Genomic DNA, 26,585 nt, shown 5'->3' with positions numbered 1-26,585 from the left:
TTAAGAATTTAATCTGCCACATCTTGAAAGCTGGTGCCTCTGCTGTCAAATCACATACAAAATCAAGTTCTATGCACTGCGGACTCTACGGGAGAAACTCAATCTGCGCTCTCATCTAAATGACGAAGGACTTGAAATTAGCTTCCCTGGAAGCTTCCATAAATGCTCACTTAAGGTATTAGGAAATCAGGCATGAGTTTAAGGAAAACAATTGCCTACGACTCTTTCCATGTGGCAACGAAAGTCTTGCTGGGATGGAAGTGGTTTCCATTCATTGCTCTTTGCCATAGATAGAGTAAGGGCCAGCACAGGCACTGAGCTTTTCAGAAGGGAAATGGAGATGTTTCCGATACACCACTTCCGATATCCAATGAGATACAGTATAAAGAGGTCTGAGAGGTGGCCGGGCTGATAGACAATACAAAGGAACCCTAGAAAACGCATGACAAGGTATTTTTCTATTACCTCATGAAACCATTGTTTTACATGAAATGTAAGAATAGAATCACTGCTATTCATTGCCTCTGAATTTTTAATTAATTTAGTTCAGGGCTCAGTTAAGGAAGTCGATTAAACTCGGAGAGGATGAACAGGCCATCGAGGCCGTGATGTGGAATGCCAGATCAGCCCTGCTCATTCTGACTCTTGCCTAGCTACGTCCTCAGTGCTATACAACCTTGCTGCTCAAAGTGTGGTCTGTGGACCAGCAGCACAGGCAGCCCCTGCAAGCTGGTGAGAAATGCAGACTCTCCAGCCCCACTCCAGACCCGATAAATCAGAAGCTCCGGTTTAATGAGATCTCCAGGTGATCCATATTCACGTTAAAGGTTTGAGAAGCGCTAGTTGGGAATGTGGCTTGAAGCTTGTGTTGCTGGTGAAAATATTCAATTTCGAAGTCATCAACCACACAATAAACAGAATAAGCATAAAAATGCCTGCCCAAATAGGCTCTGAGTAAAAACAGAATGGAATCTGTTATCTTGCCTATCATCTCATAAATGTGCTTTAAAGTTTTAATGCCAGCAGCCTGTAGTCTAAAACAGGCAACAGAATTGTACAGCTGACAAGTATGCTTACCTAAGATACAAAGAGTAGAGTTTGTGACACCAATAACCAACACAACAACAAAGGTTAAACCAGGAGTGGTTTCATATTTGAAGGGTTCAAATATTCGACCTTAAAAACCATTGCTAAAACAACCCATTTAGGCCAGGATGAGTATTTTCCCCAAGTTGAGCGTTTTAGCAGGTATAAAAATAGTGAAATCAGTCCACACTGTCAAACAAGTTATATGTGGTCCAGCCATAGATCACATAATTAGCCCAAAGTCTGGTACACAGTAGGATTCAATATAATTTTCTTTTCTGCTGGTCTTTTTCGAGTATATCCATATATGTTAAACCCACCCAATGTGGGTATTTAGACTGTCCATTTTTAAGTCATCAAATGACTATGGAATACATACTAATCAAGTACTTGCTATGGGCCATGTATTGAACTAAGTTCTTTTGTGTATGTTATCTCACAACTCCTCTCAAAATGAGATAAGGAAACTACATCTCAGAGAGATTGAGCAACCTGTCCAATGTCACATAGCAGGAAGAAGTGGTATGAGGCATCAGACATGGGTTTGATCGGCGCCCTAAACCGAGTCTATTTGAGCAAGATTTCTCAAGAGCTAGGGGTTGAAATGGGCTCATGGTTTGGTTACATCTCAACTGAACAAAAGAGAGCCTGTGGATATTTTCACAAAGACTAGCTTTTTACAACAGGTGTGTGGAGTCCATGTTGAAAACTGCATGGTTTTTAATATATTAAGAAACAATGTCATTCATTTTATGAAAAACAAATAATCCTGTTTAATGTCTTCCATAAAGGCTGAACATAATTATTATAAACAGTAAAGTTTCAAAGGTTTTAAAGTCTCTCATATTTTCCTACTTTCTATCTATTTCATTAATTTGTGATCTAATCTTTATTATTTTCTTCTCTCTGCAGGCTATAGCTTTGTTTTCTCTTCCTTTTCCAGTGTCTTTTTTTTAAAAAAAAAGATTTATTTGTTTGAGAGAGAGAGAGCGAGCACAAGCAGGGGGAGGGGCAGGAGGAGAGGGGGAGAGAAACACAAGCAGAGTCTGAGGCGGGGCTTGATCTCACGACCCTGAGATCACATTCTGAGCCAAAACCAAGAGTTGGATGCTTAGCCAATTGAACCACCCAAGTGCCCCTCTTTTCCACTGTCTTAAAGAGGAAGGTTAGATTATTGATTGGAGATAATTGTTCTTTCTTAATAGAGCCATCAACAGCTCTAAATTCCCCTCAAGGCCCTGCTTTACCTGTATCCTATAAATTCTGGTATGTTCTATCTTCATGCTTATTCATCTCAAGGTATTTTCCAACCTCCCTTTTGACCTATTGGTTATTTTAGCATGTGCTGTTTACTTTGCACATATTTTTGAATTTATTTTTTAATGATTTTGATTTTTAGTTTCATTCCACTGTAGTCAGGGAAGGTACTAAGGTACTATGCATTACCTCTATCCCTTTAAGTGTATTGAGGTGTTTTTTATTTTTTTTTATGGCCTAGTGTATGATCTATTTTGGAGAATGTTCCATGTACACGTCAGAAGAATTTCTATTCTGCTGTTGCTGCATAGAGTGCTGTATAGATATCTGGTGGGTGTAATTGATTTATAGTGTCTTTCAAGTTTTCTATTTCTTGTTGATCTTCTGCCTCCCTGGTCTAACCATTATTGAATATGGGATATTAAAGTTTCAACAATTACTGGTGAATTGTCAATTTGTCCCTTTATTTCTGTCAGTTTCTGCTTCATGTATGTAGTGCTCTGTTAGGAAGTGCATCTATATTCATAATGGTTAAATCCTCCTAGTGAATTGGCCCTTTTTTATTATAAAACATGTTGATAAACTTTATCAATAAAGTAATGTGAAAGAAGCCATTCAGTATATGATTCCAGCCATACGAAATGTCCACGATAGGAAAATCAAGAGAGACAGAAAGTAGATTAGCTGTTGGAGGTGGGGTGGTGATATGAGCGGTTGGTAGCTAAAGTGTACGGTGTCTCTTTTTCAAGTGGTAAAGATGTTCTCAACGTGATGGTGATGATGGTCACATGTATCTGTAAAAACACCAAAATCCATTACACTGGACACTTTAAGTGGATGAATTGTATGGTATGTGAATTTTATCTCAGTAAAGCTGTTTAAAAAAGAGAATATGTCACTTAGTTTGTGAAAAAGAAATAATCTTTACTTAGGGTCTTCTATAAATATTTTGATTTATCAGGTTTAGTTAGAGAAAAGGACACCTACAGTGAGAAAACCACTCAGGAAATGCTGTATTCACTCTTTTTGACCACTCAGGGGGAAAAATATACTCTCAGAGACTCATCAGAGGGACTTGTACCTGGGAATATCTGAACGGGAATCCAGGCACTAACTAGAAACAAGGGTTACTTATTCAAATAGCAAAGCTGAAGAAATTCAGGCATTAATCACAGCAAGACTACAATTTATAACAGAGAACAATGCATGTGAGTTCTAATATACCTGGGAGATATTTCATTCACAAGTAATCTGTGTATCAAAGAAATAATTCAGTCTACTTCAGGTGGCATGAAAAAGCAGGAATAAAATTACTCCTTCAGAATCAAAAACAACGCCTTCTAATACATAATACTTCCCAGTCTTTAACCCATCTGATCTTTTATCTTAACAAGTTAGAACCCTATTTAATGATGTAATTAGCTTAACCGATTTCAACCACATTATCCATTTTAACAGGCAACTTTTAATTTAACATTAAAAATAGCACAAGTTTTAAAGAATCAAATATTCACAACGGCTACAAATGCATGAATATCTTTCCTGACAACTGAAAATATAGAAATTATAACTTGTATACCTACTCGACTCTCTTGCCTCTGAACAGAATCTGTAACAACAGAGAATAATTTCTACTAAGAGACATATGGCATTAAAATAAAAAAGAAAGCCATCCACATTTCTCTTTAATGACCTTGAAGCATAATAGAATTGAGGCTAGTGTTTCAAATTTGCAATGTCACTTTGTACTAGTTTTATCAGAATGGGCTACATAATGAAACATCACTCTGGTGGAAAGCACGGTACAAATTGTGTATTTTTGCTCTTCCTTTCTTTTTTTCCCCCACACATAGCTTTACATGTGTTAGTACTTTTTATTGAGATATAATTTATAGAGGCTCCTGGGTGGCTCATTTGGTTAAGCATCCTACTCTTGATTTTGGCTCAAGTCATGATCTCAGTGTCCTGAGATTGAACCCCACGTCGGGCTCCATGCTCAGCGGGGAGTCTGCTTGGGATTCTCTCTCTCCCTTTCCCTCAGCCCCTCCACATCCTCTCTCTAGAGAGAGAGAGAGAGAGAATTTATATAACCATAAAATTCACCCTTTCAAAGGGTATAATTCAGTGGTTTTTAACATATTCATAAAGTTGTGCAACCATCACCATGATCTGATTTTAGACTATTTTCATTGCCCCACAAAGAAACCCTGTACCCATTAGTGGTCCTTCCCCCATTACCTTTCTCCCTCCAGCCCCTGGAAATCACTAATCTATGTTTTGTATCTATGGATTTGCCTATTCTGTCACTTGATACAAATGGTGGCCTTTTGTGACTGGCTTCTTTCACATTTTATTTATTCACTCTTTAATTGGTGGCCATTTGGGTCTAACGACTCAATTGAATCATACTGCTATGAACATGCGTGTACAAGTTTTTATGTGCTTATGTTTGCATTTCTCTTACGTGTATACCTAGATTTGAACTGCTGGGTCATATAGTAGTAACTCCATGTTTACCATTTTGAGGAACTGCCAGATTGTGTTCCAAAGTGGCTGCACTATTTTCTTGCCTCTTCTTAGAGTTCAAATATGAGGCTTAAAAATAGGAAATCATTCTTTCAAGGTTGTTCTCCTTTGAGGAGTCCTCAAAAATCAATTACATTTAGTTAACTAAATAACTTATGAGCAACCTGTCCTAGTTCCAATCTTAAAATAGCATTTTGAACAAAAGAAGATATACAGATGGCAAATAAGCACATGAAAATATGCTCAACGTCATATATTATCAAGGAAATGCAAATTAAAACAACATTAAGATACCACAACACATCAATTAGAGTGGCCAAAATCTGAACACTGACAACACCAAGTGCTGGCAAGGATGTTGAACAACAGGAATTCTCATTCATTGATGGTGGGAATGCAAAATGGTATAGTCACTTTGGAAGAGAGTTTGTCAGTTTCTTACAAAACTAAACATGCCATATGATCCAGCAATCATGCTCCTTGGCATTTGTCCAGAAGAGATGTTCACAGAAAAACCTGCACATGGATGTCTATGGCTAATATTCATAATTGCTAAAACTTGGAAGCAACCAAGATGTCCTTCAGTAGGTGAATGGATAAACTGTGGTAGCACCAGGCAATGGATTATGATTCAGGGCTAAAAAGAACTCAGCTAGCAAGCCATGTAAAGACACGAAGGAACCTTAAATGCATATGCTAAGTGAAAGAAGCCAATGTGAAAAGGCTCTGTGTTGTAGGATTCCAACTATATGAACTTCTGGTAGAGGAAAACTATGAGGACAGTAAAAGATCAGTGGTTGCCAGGGGTTTGGGGCACAGAGAGATGGATAGACAGAACACAGAGGACTTTCAGAACAGTGAAAATACTGTGTATGATATCATAATGATGGATACATGTCATATTAAGCACTTATCCAAATCCCTAGAATATAAAACACTATGAGAAAATCATAAATATAAATATGGTCTTTAAGTGATCATGATATAACCATATGATATAATCATTATGATATGTCAGTGTAGATTCGCCAACTGTAACAAACGTACCCCTGGTGAGGGATGTTGATAATAGGGGAGGTGATACATAGGTAGGGCAGGGGGATATATGGGAAATTTCTGTACATTCCTTTCATTTTTTGTGAACTTGAAACCGCTCCAAAACCAGATTTAATAAAAAAAAAAACTCACCAAAAAATCCCAAAAAGCATGCGATACCTCCAAAAATCCAATGCACATTTGCATCCAGAGAAAAATGCAGTATTTTGCTACTTGAACTGTTGCATGCACAGATAAGCACACTGAGGCATGCTGGACAGCTGGAAGTGGCAGTGGTGTGCTTCCTAAGGCCACGTCCTAGGCACTCAAGTTGTTAACACTGTATGACAGGAAGATGAGTTAATATTGGCTTTTACAACTGCTCTGGCCTTGCTGACCAGTAAGGAGAAGCAGTGATGCTTACACCAGTGTTCCGACACCTCAGGCTGGGAAGGGGAGCAAGCTTCAGGCCCTCTTTGACCTTGGGCAAATAACTGACTCCCATTCACCCTCCATTCTCCCACTTAGAAAGCTGAGTAAGAACACCAGCTATTTCATAGGCTTGCTCTGAGGAATAGTTAGAGATCATGCATCTGAAGTGTCCCCCACTTCGGAAGCAATCAATACATAGTGTCATGTTTTCTACTTTTTCCAAGTCATAAAGTCAGAACTAAAAGGAACCATTTCAGGGAGAGTGGCTGTGTAAAAATATTTTCCTGGATTACAGTAACAATTCCAAAGATATAAACTGTTTATATCCTTAAATGATCTTTTCTTAAGTCACTTCTCTGGATCTCAGTTTCCCTGATCTCTTAAATGGGCATGTAAATTCCTGCTCCTATTTAAAGCGGTCTTGTGAATTAAATAACTGACAGAAAATTCCTTATATATTGGGGCACGTTGGTTAAGCTCTGGCTCTTGATTTCAGCTCAGGGCATGATCTCAGGGTCATGGGATCGAGTCCTGTATTGGGCTCCCTGCTCAACAGGGAGTCTGCTTAAGATTCTCTCTCTCCCTCTCCTTCTGCCCCTCCTCCTGCTCATGTGTTCTCCCTCTAAAATCAATCAATCAATCTTAAAAAAAAATTCCTTATATAAGTTGAATTTTAAAAATTATTTCTTGAACACCCGTTTTATGCAGGGTACTGAGCTAGGCAAGTGGAAACAAACAACAGCAACAAAGAAACAAAAATAAAACTCCGGGCCAATCCTTAAAAAGGAAGTACGAAATTTAAGATGGTCTCATTATTTAAAACCTCATAGTAAAAAACAAAACAAAACAAAATTGTAATATTTGGTTATTTTTTGGTAAAAACATATTTTCAATGAGCTTCGTGTCACATTGCCATGCAATACAATGCACATTACACTACTAAATAACTGGAATCATTTTAGAAAATAACATCCAGGCCTTGTTATTCGGCAGTTACTCATTGAGAGTTTCACATCCAGTAGGGCTGGGCTACGGGTGATTCAAATGTTAACTTTAGCAGTTGGGAAGTTAATTATTGCTCTCTATTTTCATACGGTTTATCAAAATTTAACTGAACTTCCTTAAGGCACTGAGCCACCTTGTGACCTCACGGTCCGAGTGGGCAGAGAAGTCACAGCACAGAACTGAAGGGAAGCCTGGCCCCCCTTCTGCTCCACCCTGGCTTGATAGCCAGAAGGAAGCTGGACAGGAATCTGAGTGGTTTTGCACTTGGCTTCTGGACATCGACCAGCTCTAGCGCTACTCTAGCTGCCCCTTTCTGCCTCAAAGCCTCAGTTTCCCCATCTGTAAAATGAGGATAATAACAGCTCCTTGAAGGGTTAACGGGGAGGATAAAAGAGACGGCACGCGAAATGCCCTCAAAGCATGGCACGCGGGAAGGTTCCATGAAGTCTTTAGAGTGATATAACGACTCCCTATTTCTCTACTAGTCATATGCAATCTATCCCCTCTGTAGGAATTAGGATGATGATATTAAGGTTGCTCACGTAAAACAATGCTATTCCAGAAAGAATCTTGTACAGGAAAGGAGGGAGGTGGGGGAGTGAGCTCAAGGATGCAGACCCCGTCCCTCTCCCTCATGGAACTCCCGGTCCAGGAACACGCACACTCGGGCTGACGGGGACAAGACACAGGCTGAGACGGAATGAGATGCAAACCAATGCCACCAACACTTCCACCTCTGCGCGGCTCCAACAGCCGATAATGTACAGGGAACCCAAAGAAGAGGCCGAGGGCAGCTCCCCGGGCTGTCTTTGCTCTAGTCACATCTAAGATCTGCATGAATCAGGTATGTTCAGAGAGTAAATGACGCCTTCAGACAGGGATTCCGCAGGAGAGAAAATGCAGTCTACTGGGATCAGAGGAAGATGGATAAACAAGCACAGGGTCGGAAAAAGAAAAAAAAAAAAAAGGTAAGACATAAAAACAAAAACAGCCATAAAACCAATGAATGTTCTAACAATAAAGAACAATGAGCTGTGGTGGGGGAGGGGACTGTCCTATAGGAATGAAGACTCACCAACGTTTAAGTTTCTCCAGGGTCCTCAGTTTGCTAGCTTTAAAAACAATGAATCCCTGGTGCTCAGGAGGACCATGCCACCAAACCCGTTTCTCTGTACACACAGGGAGCGCTAGGAAAGAAACAAACGGCAGGCGCAGGCTCTGGTAATGGTCCACGTTCAGTACTAGCAGGATGTGTACATGCAAGGGGCAGCCGTGGAAGCGGTTTTGCTGAGACTCCTTTTAGCTGGCCGGAACGTTTATGAATGATGCTTCCCTGAGCCTGGCTTATGGAACATTAGCCCAGAATGTATTTCTGAAAACAAATAACGGCAGTTTGCAAAATATTCCGTGCAGCATGTACACCTGGGACTTTCTCCATGCTCATTAGCTTTTTAAGACCCCCAAGAAGTCTTGCAGGAAAGAAAACAGTTTACATTTGTTTAACCACTTAACTGGGGAACTGATGGGCTCTTGGCTGCTTTACAGGGCAGATAAGTGGTGGGGATTGACCCAGTCCGGGAAAGATAATGAGATGGAGAGAAGTGGATTGAGGGGCTTTCCTTTCCGGGTGTGGGGGGTGGTGGAGAGAAGGCGATGCCACTGGAAGAAAACTCTCGAGAAGCTTCTGTTAGCATTCAAGGGGCTGTGGTGGGTTGTGGGTCACGTTGGTGGGCAGCAGGTCTGAGGGTCATCCCGCCATCTTCCAGGGGGTGGGTGCCTCCAGCCAGGTGGGGGGTCAAATTTGCTGACTCAGGCACTATACCCAAAGGCTCTGCTCCCCCTTTCTCATTCAACAGCTTGCACCTCACTCAACTAAAGCGGTAACAAGGGGCTGCCATCATAATATGGCTGACATGTGTTGAGTGAGTTCCTCTGCATCAGGCGCTCCTCTAAGCACTTGACACGGATTAACCAGATTATTCCTCATAACAACCCAATATGGTAGGGACTTTGATGTCCACTTCTAATTGAAGAAACTGAGGCCCACTTGAACTAACTTGAGAAAATAGTTTAAGAATATTTATTTGAGGTAGTGAAACAAGCTGAACATACCCAGGCCTCCATTTCACTAAGAGACCGTTTGGTTTTGCTATTAAGATCCTGCAAAATACTCTTGTGGAAATGTTGGTTGTGACTCATTCCATCTCTCAGCAGTAAAGGGAGGGTGGCCTTTCTGGCGGTGGGGCACCAGCTGCCCATAGCCACCCCGCACTATCTGCAGCCTGCTTTTGACGGCCACCTCCCAGGCCCCTCTGTGATGCAGCTTGGGGTCTGCTTGGCCAGCACTCTCCAGAAGTAAAATGTGAGCCACACATGGAAATTAAGCATCTCTAGTAGCACGTTTTAAAAACATCAAGAGGACCAGATGAAATTAATTTTAATAATATTTTTTATTTAACCCAATAGATCTAAAATATTATCATTTTAACATGTGGCACTAGCCACATTTCAAAGGCTCAGAAGCCACATGGGGCTGCCGGCCACCATCTAGGAGGGTACATTTTAGGTGTCTGCAGAGTGAATACCAGATCCAACAGGCTTATTCCAGATGAGTTTGGGCTTGGGACTCCAAGGGACCTGCGTTGAAATCCCAGTTTCCCCACATTCCATCTGTGTGACTTCAGGCAAGTCATTTAAGTTCTTTTTGCCTCAATTTCCTCACCTGTGCAATGGGGATAATAATAGTTTCTCCCTAACAGGGTGGTGGGGAGGATGAAATGACCTCATACTCATAAAGTAACGAAACAGGGCCGGGGCAAAATGCTCTAGGGGCGTTGGCTGGGGTGCCTCGTGACTGAGGCTGAGCACCCCGTCAGCCTGCCCAAATGAAGTGACTTTGGGGCTTGCTGCTATCTGACACTTCACAGCTGCTGTAGGTGGCCTCAGGCTCCATGTGGTGCCTGTGGGGGGTCCGAGGCATTACTCCCCTATCAGAGATTAAAGAGCAGTTGGCGCTGGAGCTCTTTAAAAAGGCTTCTAAGCAACTCCTAGGGAGCATATCTCCCACATTCCTTTGATACATGTCTCCCAGTTTACACACCACAGCCTACAGTACAAATCTGTTCTCGTCCTCACGTCCATGCTTCAGCCACCACGGAAATGAGGGGTCCCAGTGGGAACCCTCTCCAGCCACAAGCCACCTTCCTACAGCACCCTGGCCCAGCTCAGATATTTAGTTGTACTAAATTCAGCTGTTGCTGTGACAACTTCAATCCCCTAAAAGAATTAAAAGCCTGATATCTTTCTCTATGGCATGCACATATCTTCTTAAAGGAGCTTATTAGTTTATTCTTAATTATTCTTACACATAAAATAAGTCCAGGGGTCCTCCCACATCTCATATGAGTCGTACCTGGGAACATCGTCGTTGCTTCTGCAGACAGCCTCTCCTTGATCAGCATCTTGGGAAGAATACAGGACTGGGAAGTAAGAGGCCTGCGTTCAGGGCTCCATTCTTCCTTTGCCCTAGCACCAAATGATGAATACCTTCAAGAGGCTCAGCCTGGATCCTCTGATCCACAAAAAGAGGGACTGGAAAAGAAGTTCTCTCTAAAAGTTCCTTCCAGTACTAAAAATTTGTGAGTTCTTATCTTTTACAAGATAAACGTGAATAATGCTGAAAAATGAAGTCCTAAGATTCAAAACGGGTCAAGCCTACCTCTCTTGGTCACTGTCACTCCTAAAAAGGGTATCAAAGAAATAATCGAACAGCAGGCAGGGTGGGAGGGTAGAAGAGACAGAATAACTCCACAGCAGAGAGAGACCCACAGGAAAGAGGTGGGTGGCAGCGATGCCCAGTAATGGGAAGGGAGCTGTGGGGTGTGCACCTCCATTATTCACTGCAGATTTTCTCTTTCAGACCTGCTGAAACAGATCATAGTTGCTGAGAACCATTCCCACTCTCTCTAATCTAACGTGTTACAGTGGAATAGCATCAAATGTGAGAATCAGGAAAGTGGCTTAAAAGAGAGAAAACAGAGCATAATCAGTTACCTCTGGAAAAGCCTTTTATTGCCCCCAAAGCACAGAACAGGAACTTAGGACTAATGGAGTCATGTGTTCCATTCCATGTCCCCCAGAAGTGTGTAGTCATTCAGGGCTGAATCTCACACTACTAATTTCTTCTGTGTCTGCCTCTGTCTCACTGCCCTCAGACTTTCTCTCCCTGTGGGCACACATGTGCCAAAGAACAGTTACTCTTACGTATCCAGGACTCTTTGTAACTCTTTTGTAACTCTTTTCACCCACAAGCCAAGAAAACACGTTCCCCCCATAAAGTACACTGGCTTGAAATGGAAAGTTGTGTTTCTAGGTACCAACCGGAAATAAAAACAGCAGCAGCATCCATTTCTTTTGGCACAGAAAATGGCTCTGAACAATGAGTTCTAAATAAGCCTATCCCAGCCCATCTCTCTGCACCTGCGTCTTGGACAAACTCCATGTTGCAATTCCTGCTATGTTTTCCTGCGATGCCATCCTGTGAAAGTATGACATCCACAGTGCACAAAATACATGCAAGAGAGTAGGGAAGCCATGTATGAAAGACGTGTGTGCAAATTAACAGAATGAAAAGACAAGCTGAGAGAAAATACTGGCAAACCACATATCTGATAGAGGACTTGTATCCTGAATATAAAAAGTACTCTCAAACTTCAACAAGAAGAAGATAAACATTCCAATCTTTTTTAATGGGTAAAAGATTTGCTCAGACACTTCACAAAGATACATGGATGGCAAATAAGCATATGAAGAGATGCTCACATCATTAGTTATTAGGGAAACCTAAATGAGATAGCACTACACACCTGTTACAGTGGCTAAAATTAAAAAACAAAAACGCACAAAATACTGACAATCCCAAGTGAAACTGGTACTTTCATACCTTGCTGGCAGGACTGCAAAATGGTACAGCCACTCGGAAAAGGAGATGGACAATTTCTTATAAAGTTAAACATACACTTACCATATAAACTAGTAATCTCACTTCTCAGTATTTATCCAATGAAAAACAAACAAATAAATTTATGCTCACCCAAAGATCCGTATGCAAATGTTTAGAGTGGCTTCACCTGTAGCTGCCAAAAACTCTGTCCCTCAACCAGGTAATGGATAAGCAAAGTGTTGTCTACCCATACAATGGAGCACTACTCAGCAATAAAGAAAAGATAGATTGCTGACAAAGGCCATGAAGTGGATAATCCTTAAATGCACTAGACTTAATGATTCTATTTATATGGCCTCTGGAAAAACCCAAACCAGAGAGATAGAAAATAGGTGGTTGACTACCAAGGACACCAGGACTGATTCTCTATCTGAACTGTGATGATAGTTACATGACTATATGTATTTACCAAAACTTGCAGAGCTACATATCAGAAATCATGACTGCTGCTGCATGTAAATTATGCCTAATAGAGAAATAGAAAGAAAACACTAGATTATATTAATGGAAAGTGAAAAGATTTGTAAAAAAAAAAAAAATTAAATCGTCACAGAAAAACTCTGAGGCCAAACCCATCCATATGAACTTTTTCCAAACTGTACAGGCCAACTGCACTTTCAACACCCTCCCCTGATTCTAATGTCCCGTGAGGGATGGGGCTCAAGAAATAAAATAATAATTTTACCAACATTTTCCCCTTCTTGATGTTGCTCCTTCTCAAAGTCTGAAGCAAAATGATAGAAATAAGCAGGATTGATGACAGGTGACGTGGAAAAGCCCTGACGTGGGGCTCAAAGTAAATCAGGGAGCCCTCATGCTATCTCCGGACCCAGAAGCTTTCCAACAGTGCTCAAGGGAGGAGGCAGGAAAGCCCGTCATACAACAAGGAGTCCTAATCCCAGGCCCAAACCTAACTTGCCACTTGACAATTCCCAATTGCAAACTGACTCTCATTGGCTTCAAAACAGAGGTTAGTGAAATCCTTGAATGGTAGATAAAGCAGGCTTAGTAAATACTGTACATTGACAATCTTTCTATGGGTAGATTAAAAAAAAAAACAAAGAAAGAAGAAAGACAGTTATCAAGGTATTCTAGATAAAAGGTCAAAATACAACCTAACCATGCTGTCTTTTGGGGCTCAATGAAATGACTCTGATAAGTGGCTCATTCCTGGTAGCTTTGTTCTTGGTACCTACTCTGGGTTTAGGCCTGCTCTTCCAAATGGCTGCAAAGGTGGCGTGACCTTACAACAATGAAGATGAATCAAGGAGTAAAAGTGGAAAGGGGGGAAAAAAGACCATGAGAGCAAACATAAACTGGAGGGAACACAGCAATTTAACAAGGATGACACTGGCAGCCAAGTGAAAAGTTATTTAAGAGACAGAACAGCTGGGGCGCCTGGTGGCTCAGTCAGTTAAGCGTCTGCCTTTGGCTCAGGTCATGATCCTGGGGTCCTGGGATCCAGCCCCGCCAGCAGGGACTCCGCATCTCCCTCTCCTTCTGCCTGTGCTCTCTCTCTCTCTCTCTGTCAAATAAATACATAAAATTAAAAAAGAGAGAGCGAGAGAGAGAGAGAGACAGAACAGCCAACTGCAATGTGTGGATCATGTTTCGATCACAATCTAAACAAATGGACTTTACGAAGGTGTTGCAGGGACAATTAGGAAAATTTTAACATGTGTCCTATGTAAGTTACAGGGAGCAATTATTGCTGACTTTGCTCAGCATGGTGTATCTACATTGCAGTTACATAAGAACATATCCTCATTTTTCAGAGATGTATACGGGAGTGTTGAGACAGGAAATGTCATGATACCTGCGTTTACTTTTAAATACTCCAGCAAAAAGAAAAAATAAAAAGCAAACATGGAGAAGTCTTTGCTCTCATTAAGCGTAGATGGTGTCTTTCTGGTGGTTCATTTTACTATTGCCTCTACACATCTTTGTGCGCTTAAAGACGGTCTTAATAACATGCATTTTTAAAGACATGATGAAAAAGGCTAAGTCATACATGAGCACAGATGAAAGAAAAAAAAAAACAGTTCCTGTATTAGAAGTTTCTTTTCTACTCTCCTTTATTTTGCTGTAGTATTGCACTATTAACGCTGAGGTTTTAAAAAAGGAATATTTTTATATAAATGCCACAAAGAAGATAAAGCTAAGGAAACAGTCTTAAGAATTCAGTTATTCAGGGGCGCCTGGGTGGCACAGTGGTTGGGCGTCTGCCTTCGGCTCAGGGCGTGATCCTGGCGATCTGGGATCGAGCCCCACATCAGGCTCTTCTGCTGTGAGCCTGCTTCTTCCTCTCCCACTTCCCCTGCTTGTGTTCCCTCTCTAGCTGGCTGTCTCTATCTCTGTTGAATAAATAAATTAAATCTTTAAAAAAAAAAAAAAAAGAATTCAGTTATTCAAAACAGTAATCTTCTTGGAGTTGCTTATGTTGGCTATTTATTAGATACAGTCATTTAAGAACATAAAAAAGAGAAAAAAGGTATTAAAGACTGATGAGGAACAAATAAGGGTCAGTGACAGGACATGAAGCCCAAACAATAAACCCCACATGGTGGAACTATCTTTAAAGGTTTCAAACCAGCCCCGGGTTTGAAGGCTGGCTGCTTCCCTTACACGCTGTGGACATGTTCATTCACCTTTCCCAGTTCAGCTTCCTTATTTGTAAGCGGGAAGAACTGGAGCATCCCCCTCCCAGAGAGCTGTTGCAGGAGTGAACAAAATAACCCATCACGGGCTTTCGCACTGCCCCACACATGGCTCCTTGAACGTTGCCAGTTGCTACGCTCACAGGCTGAACGGCTAAAGGAAAGGATGTGGAGATCCAGAAATTGTGTGGGAAGGTGTAGGCAGGCTGGCTTCTCACAGAAGTAACTCATTAGCCAACAACCACTGACCTGCTTGAGCCCAGGCAGGACCGTGGGGTCAGCCAAAGCTTCTGTCACAGCCTGGAACCCTCCAGCCACCCCAGAATTGTTTACTTAAAACTCCCCTCAGAGGTCTGTCCTTCACTCTGTCTCTCACTCCATTTGGGCCCAACTATCGGGCTGCTAATCTAATCAGCTAATCTATGCTAAATTATTAATGGGATCCCAGAGGTTAATGGGTAACAAGTACGCTCTCCAACAGAGGCACATTGGAGACGCAAGGCCTCAGCGAGGCATTGGAGTCTTGGTGGGAATTCTGGGTACCAGGCAGACCTCCTCCAATCCAATCAAATTATAGGCAAGCATATGAAAAATCCTGCTAGTGAAAGTAATCCATATACGAATGGAAATGAATCAACAAAGCGCGGAGCAAAAAACCCTCTGAGTAGACCAGGACAAAAGGGCTGTGGAAATTGGTATGTTTTTGAGGTTTGTGTCCTCGGGCAAGCCAACTTGATGGACTTGTCTGCAGATTGCAAAACGTAGGCTGAGGTAAAGATTAAAATATGCAATCCACGTAAAGCACTTGGAACAGTGCCTGTCGCACAATACGTGCTCAACAAATGGGAGCTACTGCTGATATCATCTAGGGACTCCATTAAATGGAAGTATAAGACACTGTGAAAACTCAAGTGAAAACAATTTTCTGGATAGCACCTTGTATTCTCAGTGTAGTCAGGCCCACAGGGCAGCACACTGGAATTAGATCTGGGTTCGTGTCAGGCCCACTTCCTACTAGCTATGTGACTTTGGACAAGTTGCTCAGCCTCTCTGAGCTGTAATTTTCTCAAACGTAAAAGAAGAGCAATAATACATACCCTATACTGTTGTTGAATGGATTATAAATGATAATGTATGGAAAGTATGTGACCCCAAATGCACATAAGACCCTAACAAAGAATGTCTTTAATTATCATCTTGTATTTTCCAGCCTTTATGACTATACCCTTGGGAGTCCTACCAACAAGTGATAGTACATTCTCACGGACAGTCTCCAGTGCCTAACACTTAATGGAGACTAAGCCATGGTAAACCCAGCGTCAGTTCAACATGCACAAGGCACTTTAGCAGGGCTGAGACAGGGCCTCAGCTTTGACCAGGCGCATTGTCCCACAGAAGCAGATACAAGGCAGGATTTCTATCTGTCTGGTTACACAGACTGTCTCATTCAAAAAAAAAAAAAAAAAATGCATGAGACGATGGCTCAGCTGTTGGTCCCTGGTCACAAGGGCCATGTGCTACAAAATAACTGCATGCCAGTAGCCCTATTTCTTTTTAACTGTATTTTCTGATTATAAAACGATTAGAGAATTATGGCAAAAATAGAATATAAAATAAAAAGATAAATGTTGCCTATGTTCCTGCCGACCAGAAATAATATTGTTAATATTTCTGTACATATTGCTTCATACTTTTTCTTTAAACACACATGTGCCACCACACAGCTATCCTTTAAAAAAATGAGATCATACCATTTACACTTGCTCATCACCTGCTTGTTCACTTAAGACATATATATATATATATATACACACACACACATAAATCACACACACATACATAAATATGTGACAAATTTATACACATGCCAGTGTTAACATAAATCTGTAAGATCATTTGTGTTGGCTGCATAGGAATCCATCAAATGTACCCTCATAAATGAATGGTCTATCCTCCTACTGAAGGATACTTATGTTGTTTCTAGCCTTTTGCTATAATAAACACCACCATACTGAGTATTCTCACACAAAGGTCTTTACACGATTGTCCAATTATTTCCTTAGAGTGGCCTCGGTGGGTCAACAAGTACATAATTTCTAAATGTCTTAAATAAAACAAAAAACCAGCAGGCCTTGCTGAGATGGGAGGGGGAGAGAAGCCTTCTAGTAATGGAAAAAGACTGTCTTTTAGGCTCAGATGAACAAAACAGCCTTCTGTTGGCCTCCCTGACCCCCCACCCCCTTTCTCTCTCTCACCTACCAGGAAGCATGTCTATCTCACTGATAAGAACAACTAAATCCTCTTGTGCAAAATTCAGGGTCAAACAGAGAGTGTCTGTGAAACAGAACTTGGGGTTTCATCTGGAAATGCAATGTGAAGGATTAGCAGGAAGTGGCTTATAAAAGCAATAAACTCTCCTGAATGGCTCCCCTGCGCCTGCCACTTGGCCCCCCTGGTGTGTGGGGCAGGCAGGCAGGCAGCTCGATGAACTCTACTGAGGACCCACTGCGTAGGGGACACAGGAGTAACAAGGGCATGCTGCAGGAAAGAGAAGATGCCCCACACCCCATCCTGAATCCTGAGGAACTTACAAACAGGATAAAAATCACAAATAAATGCAGATCCACTCAACTGGCCCAAATGTACACACCCAGACATAACCAATGATGCAAAACAGAGACACTGTAGGAAGGGCAGCCACTGGGCCAAGAGACACTTGCAATCAATGTATTTTTAAAATGCTGCATTAGGTTCAGAGAAAATAAGCAAAGAGAAGGGGGCTCTTGGCCCCATCACTTGCTGGCAGGGTGACATTGGGCAAGTCCTTTATGACCTGGTTACCAAGAAGCTCTAAGCTAAGCACAGGAACCCGATTAGCTTTGAGTTTTGGCATTGAATTTTCCTTTCTTGCTGTGTTGTTTCAACTTCTATTTTCATGACTCTTCTTTTTAATCTCCCATTCAGTGATTGTCTACCATCTGCTAAACACTGTCCTGGGAGCTTTCATTATTTCCTACTCATTTAGTCCTAACTACACCCTTGAAAGGTATGTGTTATTCTTACTTTATGCTCTAAAGATGCTTGAGGTCACACAGCTGACGGGAATAAAGACGGTTCCTGGTTTTTTCCTCATGGCACAGAGGAGTTCGGAAATACGCTACGGCTGAATGCACACATGAATGAATAAATTAAGCTGTTGACTCCCTTCTAAACCCATGCAATTTTCACTAAATAAGACTCCTTCTGCACATGTCATTTTAACATAAGTTATCTCAGAATCTGTTTTTGAAAATCAGACATACATCAAGAATCAGAAATGAGCAGGACTCAATCCATTAGTAGGCAACAGCGTAATAACAGCCACAGTGCCTACTGCTGGGCAGGATCCCATTCCTGAGCAACTAAGGGGTACACCCAGCTCAGCAGTGGACTTGCAGGGTCCTGCTCCAAGGCTAGGGCAATCTTAAACTGTGATGGGTTGGTGTTGAATATAGAGCTGATCACTCCTGGAAACAAGCAACTTAACGTCCCAGGACGATAGTTTGCTCATCCGTACAGAATTAGCCTGTTGGCCTAGAGCTAACTACTACGGTTTCCTCCAGAAAATCTTCTGTCATCCTATAAGACATAGAAAACATAAGACATGAAGAATGCCAAGTCCAGGGCAAAACAAGAGGTCAGGCCATGGATAGTGGTTATTGCCTTAAATCCCACATTAGCAGGGACTCTCACATTTAGCTGAACTTCTGGGTCACGTGGAGCCCTCAGTAAACCCACTGATCTTTCTCCTTCTCACTAGCCTGACAGGGAGGTTGTGTGTGTGTGTGTGTGTGTGTGTGTGTTTCGAGAACCTGTATTTGTATGAAGCTCCCAGGATACTTCTAAAGTTTACCCTTGGCTACCAACCACAGCTCTGGGGGGAAATCCATTGCTGACTGGATTAATACTTGTAGAGGATATTTTCTGCTCTGGCCAGAGGGACTTCTCCCCTCCCTGCCCCCCACCTACTTTCACTCCCTGTGCACAGGCTACCTGGTTTTGGATGTTTCCGTGACCTGCTGGTCTATCCCTGTAATGGCTGCTGGTGAACTGTGCCATATTCCAAAGTTCTTTCCAACTGTTCTGAGCCTCCTGCATCTGTATTCAAAGAAGGGGTGCAGAAGCAGCTGGAAGACAGAAACCACAGTGGCAGAGTCCAGCAGCAACCTTTGGAAGAGCCAATCAAGACTGCTGGGCTCCTGATTCATCACATGGGGTGAAGGAAAGGCAGCCATATTGGTCACTGACAAGGACATACCCGAAGGAAAACTGAAAGTTGGCACAAGTGACCTGGACGGTGGCACATAAAGGCCCCAATACCAAGAAGGACTGGAACCCAAATAACTTCTTTGAAAAATTAAGGCAACTTCTGTTGTCCTCCATTTTCAGAGTTCCTCTTCTTTGTGTTTGTAACAGGACTTTGACAATGACTTGTCCTCTAGCCCAGAAAATCAAACGTCAATTGACTTAGGTAATTAATTTTTAAAAAATGAACTTTAAGGACTTTTTGAATAAGAGTATTAAGTAAGACTTCTCTCTCTCTGTCAGACCCAATGCACACACACATACACATCACACCTGCACAGAGAAAATGGATCATGGGATAAGACAAACATAGGCTGTCGTTATGGAGTAGCTGGGAGGTCTGGGGCAAGTTGCTCATCTCTGCTTCCCTGCCAGGAACGATGGGGGTAAGAATGGTACCTGCCTCACAGGGTTATGGTAAGCATTCAGTAAAGTAGTGTAGGTACGGTGCTTTGCACATTGCCAATATAGCGCAGGACCTTAATAAATGGCAGTTTTTTAAAAAAGAAAATGTTGGTTTGCTGCCACTTTAGGGCTGAAGATTATCACAAAGTGCTGCTGTTCAATAAACTGATCAATGAACATACTACTTGAGTATCTTCTGAATATATATTAATAAGATAGAAGGGGAGCAATCATGTTTCCTTTCTATCACATGCCACATATAGGTTGATCCACGTATGTAAAATAAGCACTTGCTAATTCAGATTTGGGAAGTCAAGAAGGAAAGGACAATGTTCTCACTAGCATGGTCCAAAAAATGGGATACACGTCTTGCCATTACGCTCACTGGTAGCTGGCAGTCTTGGCACTGTGCCAGCTGCTGGGACTATTGTACACTGCTCTCTCAGCCCCCCGTCGCACCCCTTGGCTCTTGAGTGAGTCTAACTGACGTCATATTTCAGTATTCCATTTAGTCCTGCGAGGAGGAACATAGAGCTAGCTGGGCTACAATGCTCCACCCTATGACCTGGCTATTCCAGGTTAAAAGTAGCCGATGTTATCTTTTCTTATTTAGAAATAATTCCAGGAGGGAATAGGATACCACAGTCTGTCACAGAGGAAGAATCTGATACAAATATAAGATGAAACAAGTGATTGTTTGGGAAGCATTTTAGGAAACTCTCTGCTGGCTTCGAATTCTTATTTGGAGATGCCAAAAAGACCCTGAAAAGTTATTTAATTTGGAGAAACAACTTTTTAAAAATATGGAATAGGGAGAAGGACAAGTTTTAGAAACATAAAGTTCAAGTATTAAAAAAAAAGAGTATTTTAACAAACATCCTAAAACATGACCCAACTGAGGGACAATTTCTAGTGACAAGCCATCATCAGAGAGAAAGTAACCAGGCTTCAAAGACAGTGGCAGGTTGCCTCAAGGCTGTAGATTGAGAAACATCCACAAGCATAAGCTTTCCGAGGGGCCCAGAATGACACAGGCCGGACAATGGCCAGACATGTCAGCACAAAGCCTCAAGGAATGCGTCCAGCATGGAAGGAAAGCCAGTGTGGACACAGATGCATTTGACCGAACCCTGACAGCACAATCCACACTTCTAGTCCGCTATTTCCTGAAGCCCTAGAACAACAGCTGAAACTGAAGTTGATAGGAAAAACTCCAATGAACACACAAAAGGTTTTTTTGAGTTCCATTTATGAGACTTTTTCATAACCCTAAACAGTAAAAAAAAAAAAAAAAGAAAGAAAGAATGAAAGAAAGAAAGAAAGAAAGAAAAATCCCAAATGAATAGAAAACACCAAGACACCCAGGGAGCACAAGCCATTGCTAACTGAGGATATGGCTGTGAGAGCCTGAAGACACTACTAAAGCCGAATCCTAAAAATGAGCAACTTCAACAAGAGGCAGCTTCGCCTACAGTGAGCCTGGAGTGAGATGAGCTCCTATTGGGGCTTTGTTGGTTCTTAGCTGTGCAACTTTGGACAAGTTACTAAACCTCTCTGTAGCTTCCACATACGCGCCATGGGAAACACCAACCTCGCTTGAAGACTGAGTAAAAGACAATGTAAATGGTAGCATCTTGCAGTCTGTGAAAGAGGTACATGTTTGTAGTATTGCCACTGACCCATCTCACAGAGCTGGGGGCTCTGCCGGAGCAGGGAGGAAATACCTGAGGTGTCACACGCACGCCTTCCTGTCGAGGGCTCTCTGTGCAGGGTGCTGTGCCGGTAGACGATGTGCGGTTTGTTCTGGCCCTCTTCATCTTCTTGCTCGTCAATGGACAGTAGTGGTTCAATAAAATAATCCCCATCATGGGACCGGAATGTGCCCAGCTGAAAATGAAGAGAGATGAGGGGCTGATTTAAAAGAACTCAACCACAGGGAGGGCAAGAAAAATGGAACACTGTTAAGTAAAGCAGCTGGCTTTTGCCCCGGCCCCTTCCTCCTGAGGGCTACTGGGACTGAACTCGCTGCCCACCTACTCGGAGAAGCGGTTTCCTTTCACTCCGCCAGGGCAGTACCTTCTCCTCGAGCTGACTCGAGTTTATCGCACCTGCTGTGCAAATCTGTCTCTAAGAAATCCTTCCTTGGTGCCCAAATTCTAATCATACTCACTTTTTACGGGCTGTTCCCAGAGAGTGTTTGTGCCTGTGAAGATAGTCTGGAAACTCAGGGACAAGTGTGAGCTCCAGAGGGGAAAGCTGATCTATGGAAGCCTTATCGTTAATTCAAATTCCGAAAGCAGAGACTGAGCACAGGCGCTCCAAGTGGTACCCCCGTGACACTGGCAGATGAGTCTCTGCACACCCCTTTCCTTGGCAATAGGGAGTGAAATGGTGCAAGGCTTGGAATCGGGCTGCCCTGGGTGCCAGTCCCAGCCCTGGCACTTACCTGCCCACCTTGGGAATGTTCCTTAACTGCTCTGAGCTTTGGCTTCCTTGTCAACTGGGGACCAACGTACTTATTGTAAAGGCTTATTGTACAGACTAAATGAGATAATGCACGGAGAGCGCTTAGCAAAGTGACACTTTGTAAGGGATTAGAACACCTTAGTGGCTCTCTGTGTTGCTGTGTTAGCCTCTAACCACCAGGATAGAATGTATGTAAGTACCTTGAAATGGGTAACTCCCTCTCCCCTTCCCACATGCCCACAAGATGGTAAATGATGCCTCAAGGTTGAACCACCCAAACCACATACCCAAGAGCACTAAAAAGTTGCCCATGCCTTGCAGTGGGCAGTCTTTAAAGGAAGAAATCAAGCAGAGCCATTTTACCTTCCCCTAGACACAATGGACATGACTGTCCTCGAATGCTAGTGGTAGTTGCTAGTGGTAGTATCGGCAACATCTGGGAGTTTTTTAGAAATTCAAATAATCACACTCCACCCTAAATTTGATCTACTGAATCAAAATCTTTGGGGGGTAGGGCCCAGGAGTTGGGACGTTAATGAACACTCCAAGATATTCTTATGCACAACAAAGTTTGGTAAGCAGGAGGCTGAGACACTGGGGTTTCCAAACCTATCTAAACTTCAAAATTGCCTGGGGACTTTAAAAAAAAAATGAGATTAGTGGCATTACCCCATACCTGCAGATCTGGAATTTCCAGGGTTGAGGTCTAGAATCTATATTTTTAAAAAATCCTTCCACGTGATTCATGAGCCGCTGGCTTAAAGGGAGGACAGCTCTGGTGTAGTCAGACTAAGAATAGCTGGTTTCCAGAGAAGAAGAGGTTTAACCCATTTATTCTCATAAAGGCACTTCTCTCTGTTTTAAATATACAACTCTGGTGTTCTCTGAGCACAGAGCAAGGAGCTTACTACGTGTGAAATCTACCAGAGACAGGCCATAAACACTGGGAAAGAACCAGGGAGCTCATCTGGTGGTGATCTGGCACCTTTAATTAGTAAAAGGGGAAACTAAGTCCCAGAGGGAGGAAGTGACTTTCCAAAGTCCCCCTTAGTGATACAGAAGCAGTTGAGTGGGGCCAGTACTGAATCTAGAACTCGGATATCCTGATTTTAGTCCAGTACCTTTTTTAAAAAAAACTTTAAAAGTCTCTTTAGGAACACAAACCCAGTCTCTGGCTCACGGTTAGGAGCATGGGTCAGAAAGACGGGATGGGAACCCCAACTCTGGCACTTACTAAAGACCTTGAGCAAGCCTCCGACTCTCCAAGCCTCAGTGTCCTTCCTCATCTGTAAAATGGATTGTTTTGAGGATTGGGCTGTTGCGAGTGGATGGGATGAGATAACGCACACAAAAAGCACTTATGCAGTGCAAGACGCATAATAAGAGTCCAATAAATGTTATCTGTATGATGCCAAATTAATTTTGTCATCAATTCACAAACGACATGTTTGATGTTTGATGAATGTTCGATCACAGAGTCATCTTTTCTTGGTTACAGTGACCATTTATTCCAACATAGGTACTAAGCGCCTACAATAGACACAGGTACTAAGGCTCCAACATGGGAGAGAAATGCACTGATGCTGACCCTGCTGCCAAGGAACGGGATAGATCGTGTGTACCAAGAACCATAATACAAGGGAGCACATACTAAGCATCATAAGAAAGATAGAGACAAGCGTCTGTGAAGGTAGAGAGGGAGAGATGACAGCAGTCTGAAGGACAAGTTTTCCTGGGGAAGAAGCTATGTAAGTTACACTTTTAAAGGAAAGTAGGATTGGAGCATGTGATGCTGGGGGAGATGACCAAGTAAACCCAAAAGCCCAAAGGCAGTAAGGTAGGACTGGGATGGGAGAGAAATTCGGAGAAAGGAGCAAAAGCAGATTGATTGATACATAGGATTGGTGGAGGGAAAGCCTGAGAGAAGAGCGTGGCATGTGGGTGTCCAAGGCGTGAGAAGACACATCATAAATGGTCTGAACTGTCAGAAGAAGGAGATTGTAGTTGTTCCCTAAGCAGTGGGGAGCTACTAGGTAAAGGGAGTGAACAGGGGAGTAACGTGATCTTGCAACTAGTCGTCCTTAATCTGTTAGCAGTGTGTGGCAGGGATTAGAGAGGAAAGACTGAAGGAGAAGCCAGATGGAAATATTTCTTAGACAACAGTACTAAATGAGAGAGGAGCAGAGAAATAAAGAGGTCTAGAATTAGGGTAGTGCTTGTTCAGACCAGGTGAGAGACACATCTAAGATCGAATTCAGGAAAAATAACTAGTGGGGTGTGTGTGTGTGTGTGTGTGTGTGTGTGTGTGTGTGTGTGTGTGTGTGTGCTGGGGTGGCAGATTGGCATTTTTAGATTCACTCTAAAGAGTGAAAGATTTCCTGGGTGGGCCACTAGGAACGTCATGATCTTACTGGTATAGAAATGGTAATGGGAAGTCCTAGGAAGAATGATAAATTCCAGAAGGAAAACAAAGGGATGCAGGGTTTGGAGCTAGATTAAAGGCTGAAGACAGAAACACCCAGTGCACTCATCTTTAAGACGTATTCTGGACTTTTCCCTCCCGGAAAAGGCAGATTGCAAATTAAATGCAATATGAAGGGGGTTATCACAATCATTTCTGAAGTCCTGGCCCTCAATTCCCTAAGTCACCACTTGCAGTTCCACGTGCGAGTTACCACCCAAAATTGCCAACTGAAATCAAGGTACTGCGCAGCAAAGCATTTATACTACTGCTGGGGCCACTCAGCGGGGTGTGGAGGCGGGGAAGGAGGAGGAGTAAAGGTTGTTTACAAACTTTACGTACAGTCTCTGCCCCATCCGTAAAGTTCTGGAATTGGGGTTTACAATCTTTGGATCTAGGGGCGTTCTGATGACCTGGGTTCCAGTGCCGGACTTATGCCCACCCTGGCCATAACCTTTGGAAGAATAGAAGGATTCCTGCGCTTTGGCCTTAGGTCTTGGGGCAGCGATGACTCACCACAGCACCCCCTTACCCCCCCGTGCGTCAAACTGCCGTCTCCGCCCACCCCCAAACAACCTCAACAGCTAGCGGCAGCTCCGGGTGCTTTGCTGGGGGCTGGAGGCGCTCAACCCCATGCCCGTATCCCAGCAGGATAAAACCTTCCCCATCCCAGTCTTCAGGCTTGCCTCGCTCCCCACCAGACCCTTCGGACACTTCCATAGAACAGTGGAGATGGATGCGACATCCAGACCTTACACTGAATCCACCAACAACGCGAGCAGAAGGGGCAACCGAGTGCCCCGGGTAAGTATATGTGCTCCGCCTTAGAAAAGGTGATGGGGGAATGTGGGTCCTCAGGGGAAGAGTATACGCATCACCAGGGCGCAAGTGCGCGCAGCGCGTAGCGCTGGGAGAACTTAACCCGGGAAAGTTTCTGCGTCACACGCGCGGCAAGAACGCACATCGTTTGGGAAAGTCAAGGACCACTTTCGCTCTGGCCAGAACTTTAGAAAAGGTCTTCAAATGTCGGGGGAGGGGGCTGTAAAAAGCGGATGCCATGTGGGACCAACTGGAGAGCGAGTCGGGTGAGGGGAGGTCAGGAGGGGGTCGAGGTATCCCCTGGGAAAACCTGCTAAGTGCGTATTTTGCAGTGCAAGGAGGTGGCCAGCCCGCGCCCACTCGCCCTCCCTCTCCGGGGAATCGTGCGTTGTAGGCTCTGTCTTTCGATTCTGTGGAACCCCTATGCGTGGCAGAAAACCTAGAAGTACCGAAATCTCGTACGGGCAGCTTCTCCAGGCTCTCCCCGACTATTTCTGTTTCTTGGGGCCACCCCGCCAGCAGGGTGCAGAGTCGGACTGCGCCACACCCCCACTCCCAGTTTCTACCCTAATTCAAAGCGTCCGGGGCAGGCTCCGCCCTCTTCCCCGCCCCCGGAGCCCTCGGCCCACCCTTCCGTTCCTGGGACGGACCTGTTCCCTGTCAATCCTGTCCAGCCTCAGGGTTCCTGGCGCGTGAAAAAAGGCCCAGAGAAATCGCCGGGACTCTAGATTACGCACAGCCCTCCACGACACACAGAAGAACTCCCCATACCCGAGGCTGGGGATCCTCAGCCCACACCCCTGACTCAAGACGCGCCAATAAGGAGTCAGGTCCTCCCTGCGCTCAGCTGCTCCGCTCCTGGGCAGCAGGGTTTGCTGCAAGGAAGGACAACTCTCGGAATTTGGAAACCGACTTCCAAGCCGCCTACTAGCGTTGGGCAAAGCGCAGTGGAGCCGAGTTTGGACTCTAGAAAGCTCGGAAACATACCGAACCCCTTGGGGGCGGATACATGCGCTACTCTCCAGTGTAAGCACATGCACTGGGCTTGTCACTCAAATCTCAGGGTGCAAACGAGTTTCTAGCGGATATT

General features: G+C 43.4%; 1 protein-coding gene across 5 annotated transcripts in view; it reads right to left on the bottom strand.

Moving 5' to 3' along the window:
• ADAMTS9 (ADAM metallopeptidase with thrombospondin type 1 motif 9) overlaps positions 1 to 26,585 on the bottom strand; it is a 156,714-nt gene that overhangs the window by 128,580 nt on the left and 1,549 nt on the right. For all 5 annotated transcript variants that reach the window (XM_045807539.2, XM_087866877.1, XM_087866876.1 and 2 more), the window contains exon 3: positions 21,474 to 21,636. In XM_045807539.2, the coding sequence (XP_045663495.2) occupies positions 21,474 to 21,636 (163 nt within the window). The remainder of the gene's footprint in view (positions 1 to 21,473; positions 21,637 to 26,585) is intronic.

Source organism: Ursus americanus, chromosome 14 (assembly GCF_024610735.1).
Source record: "Ursus americanus isolate L20-20 chromosome 14, mUrsAme1.1.p, whole genome shotgun sequence".
Taxonomy (NCBI): domain Eukaryota; kingdom Metazoa; phylum Chordata; class Mammalia; order Carnivora; family Ursidae; genus Ursus; species Ursus americanus.
The sequence above is the reverse complement of the archived record's forward strand: the minus strand, read 5'-3'. Positions and strand labels throughout refer to the sequence as shown.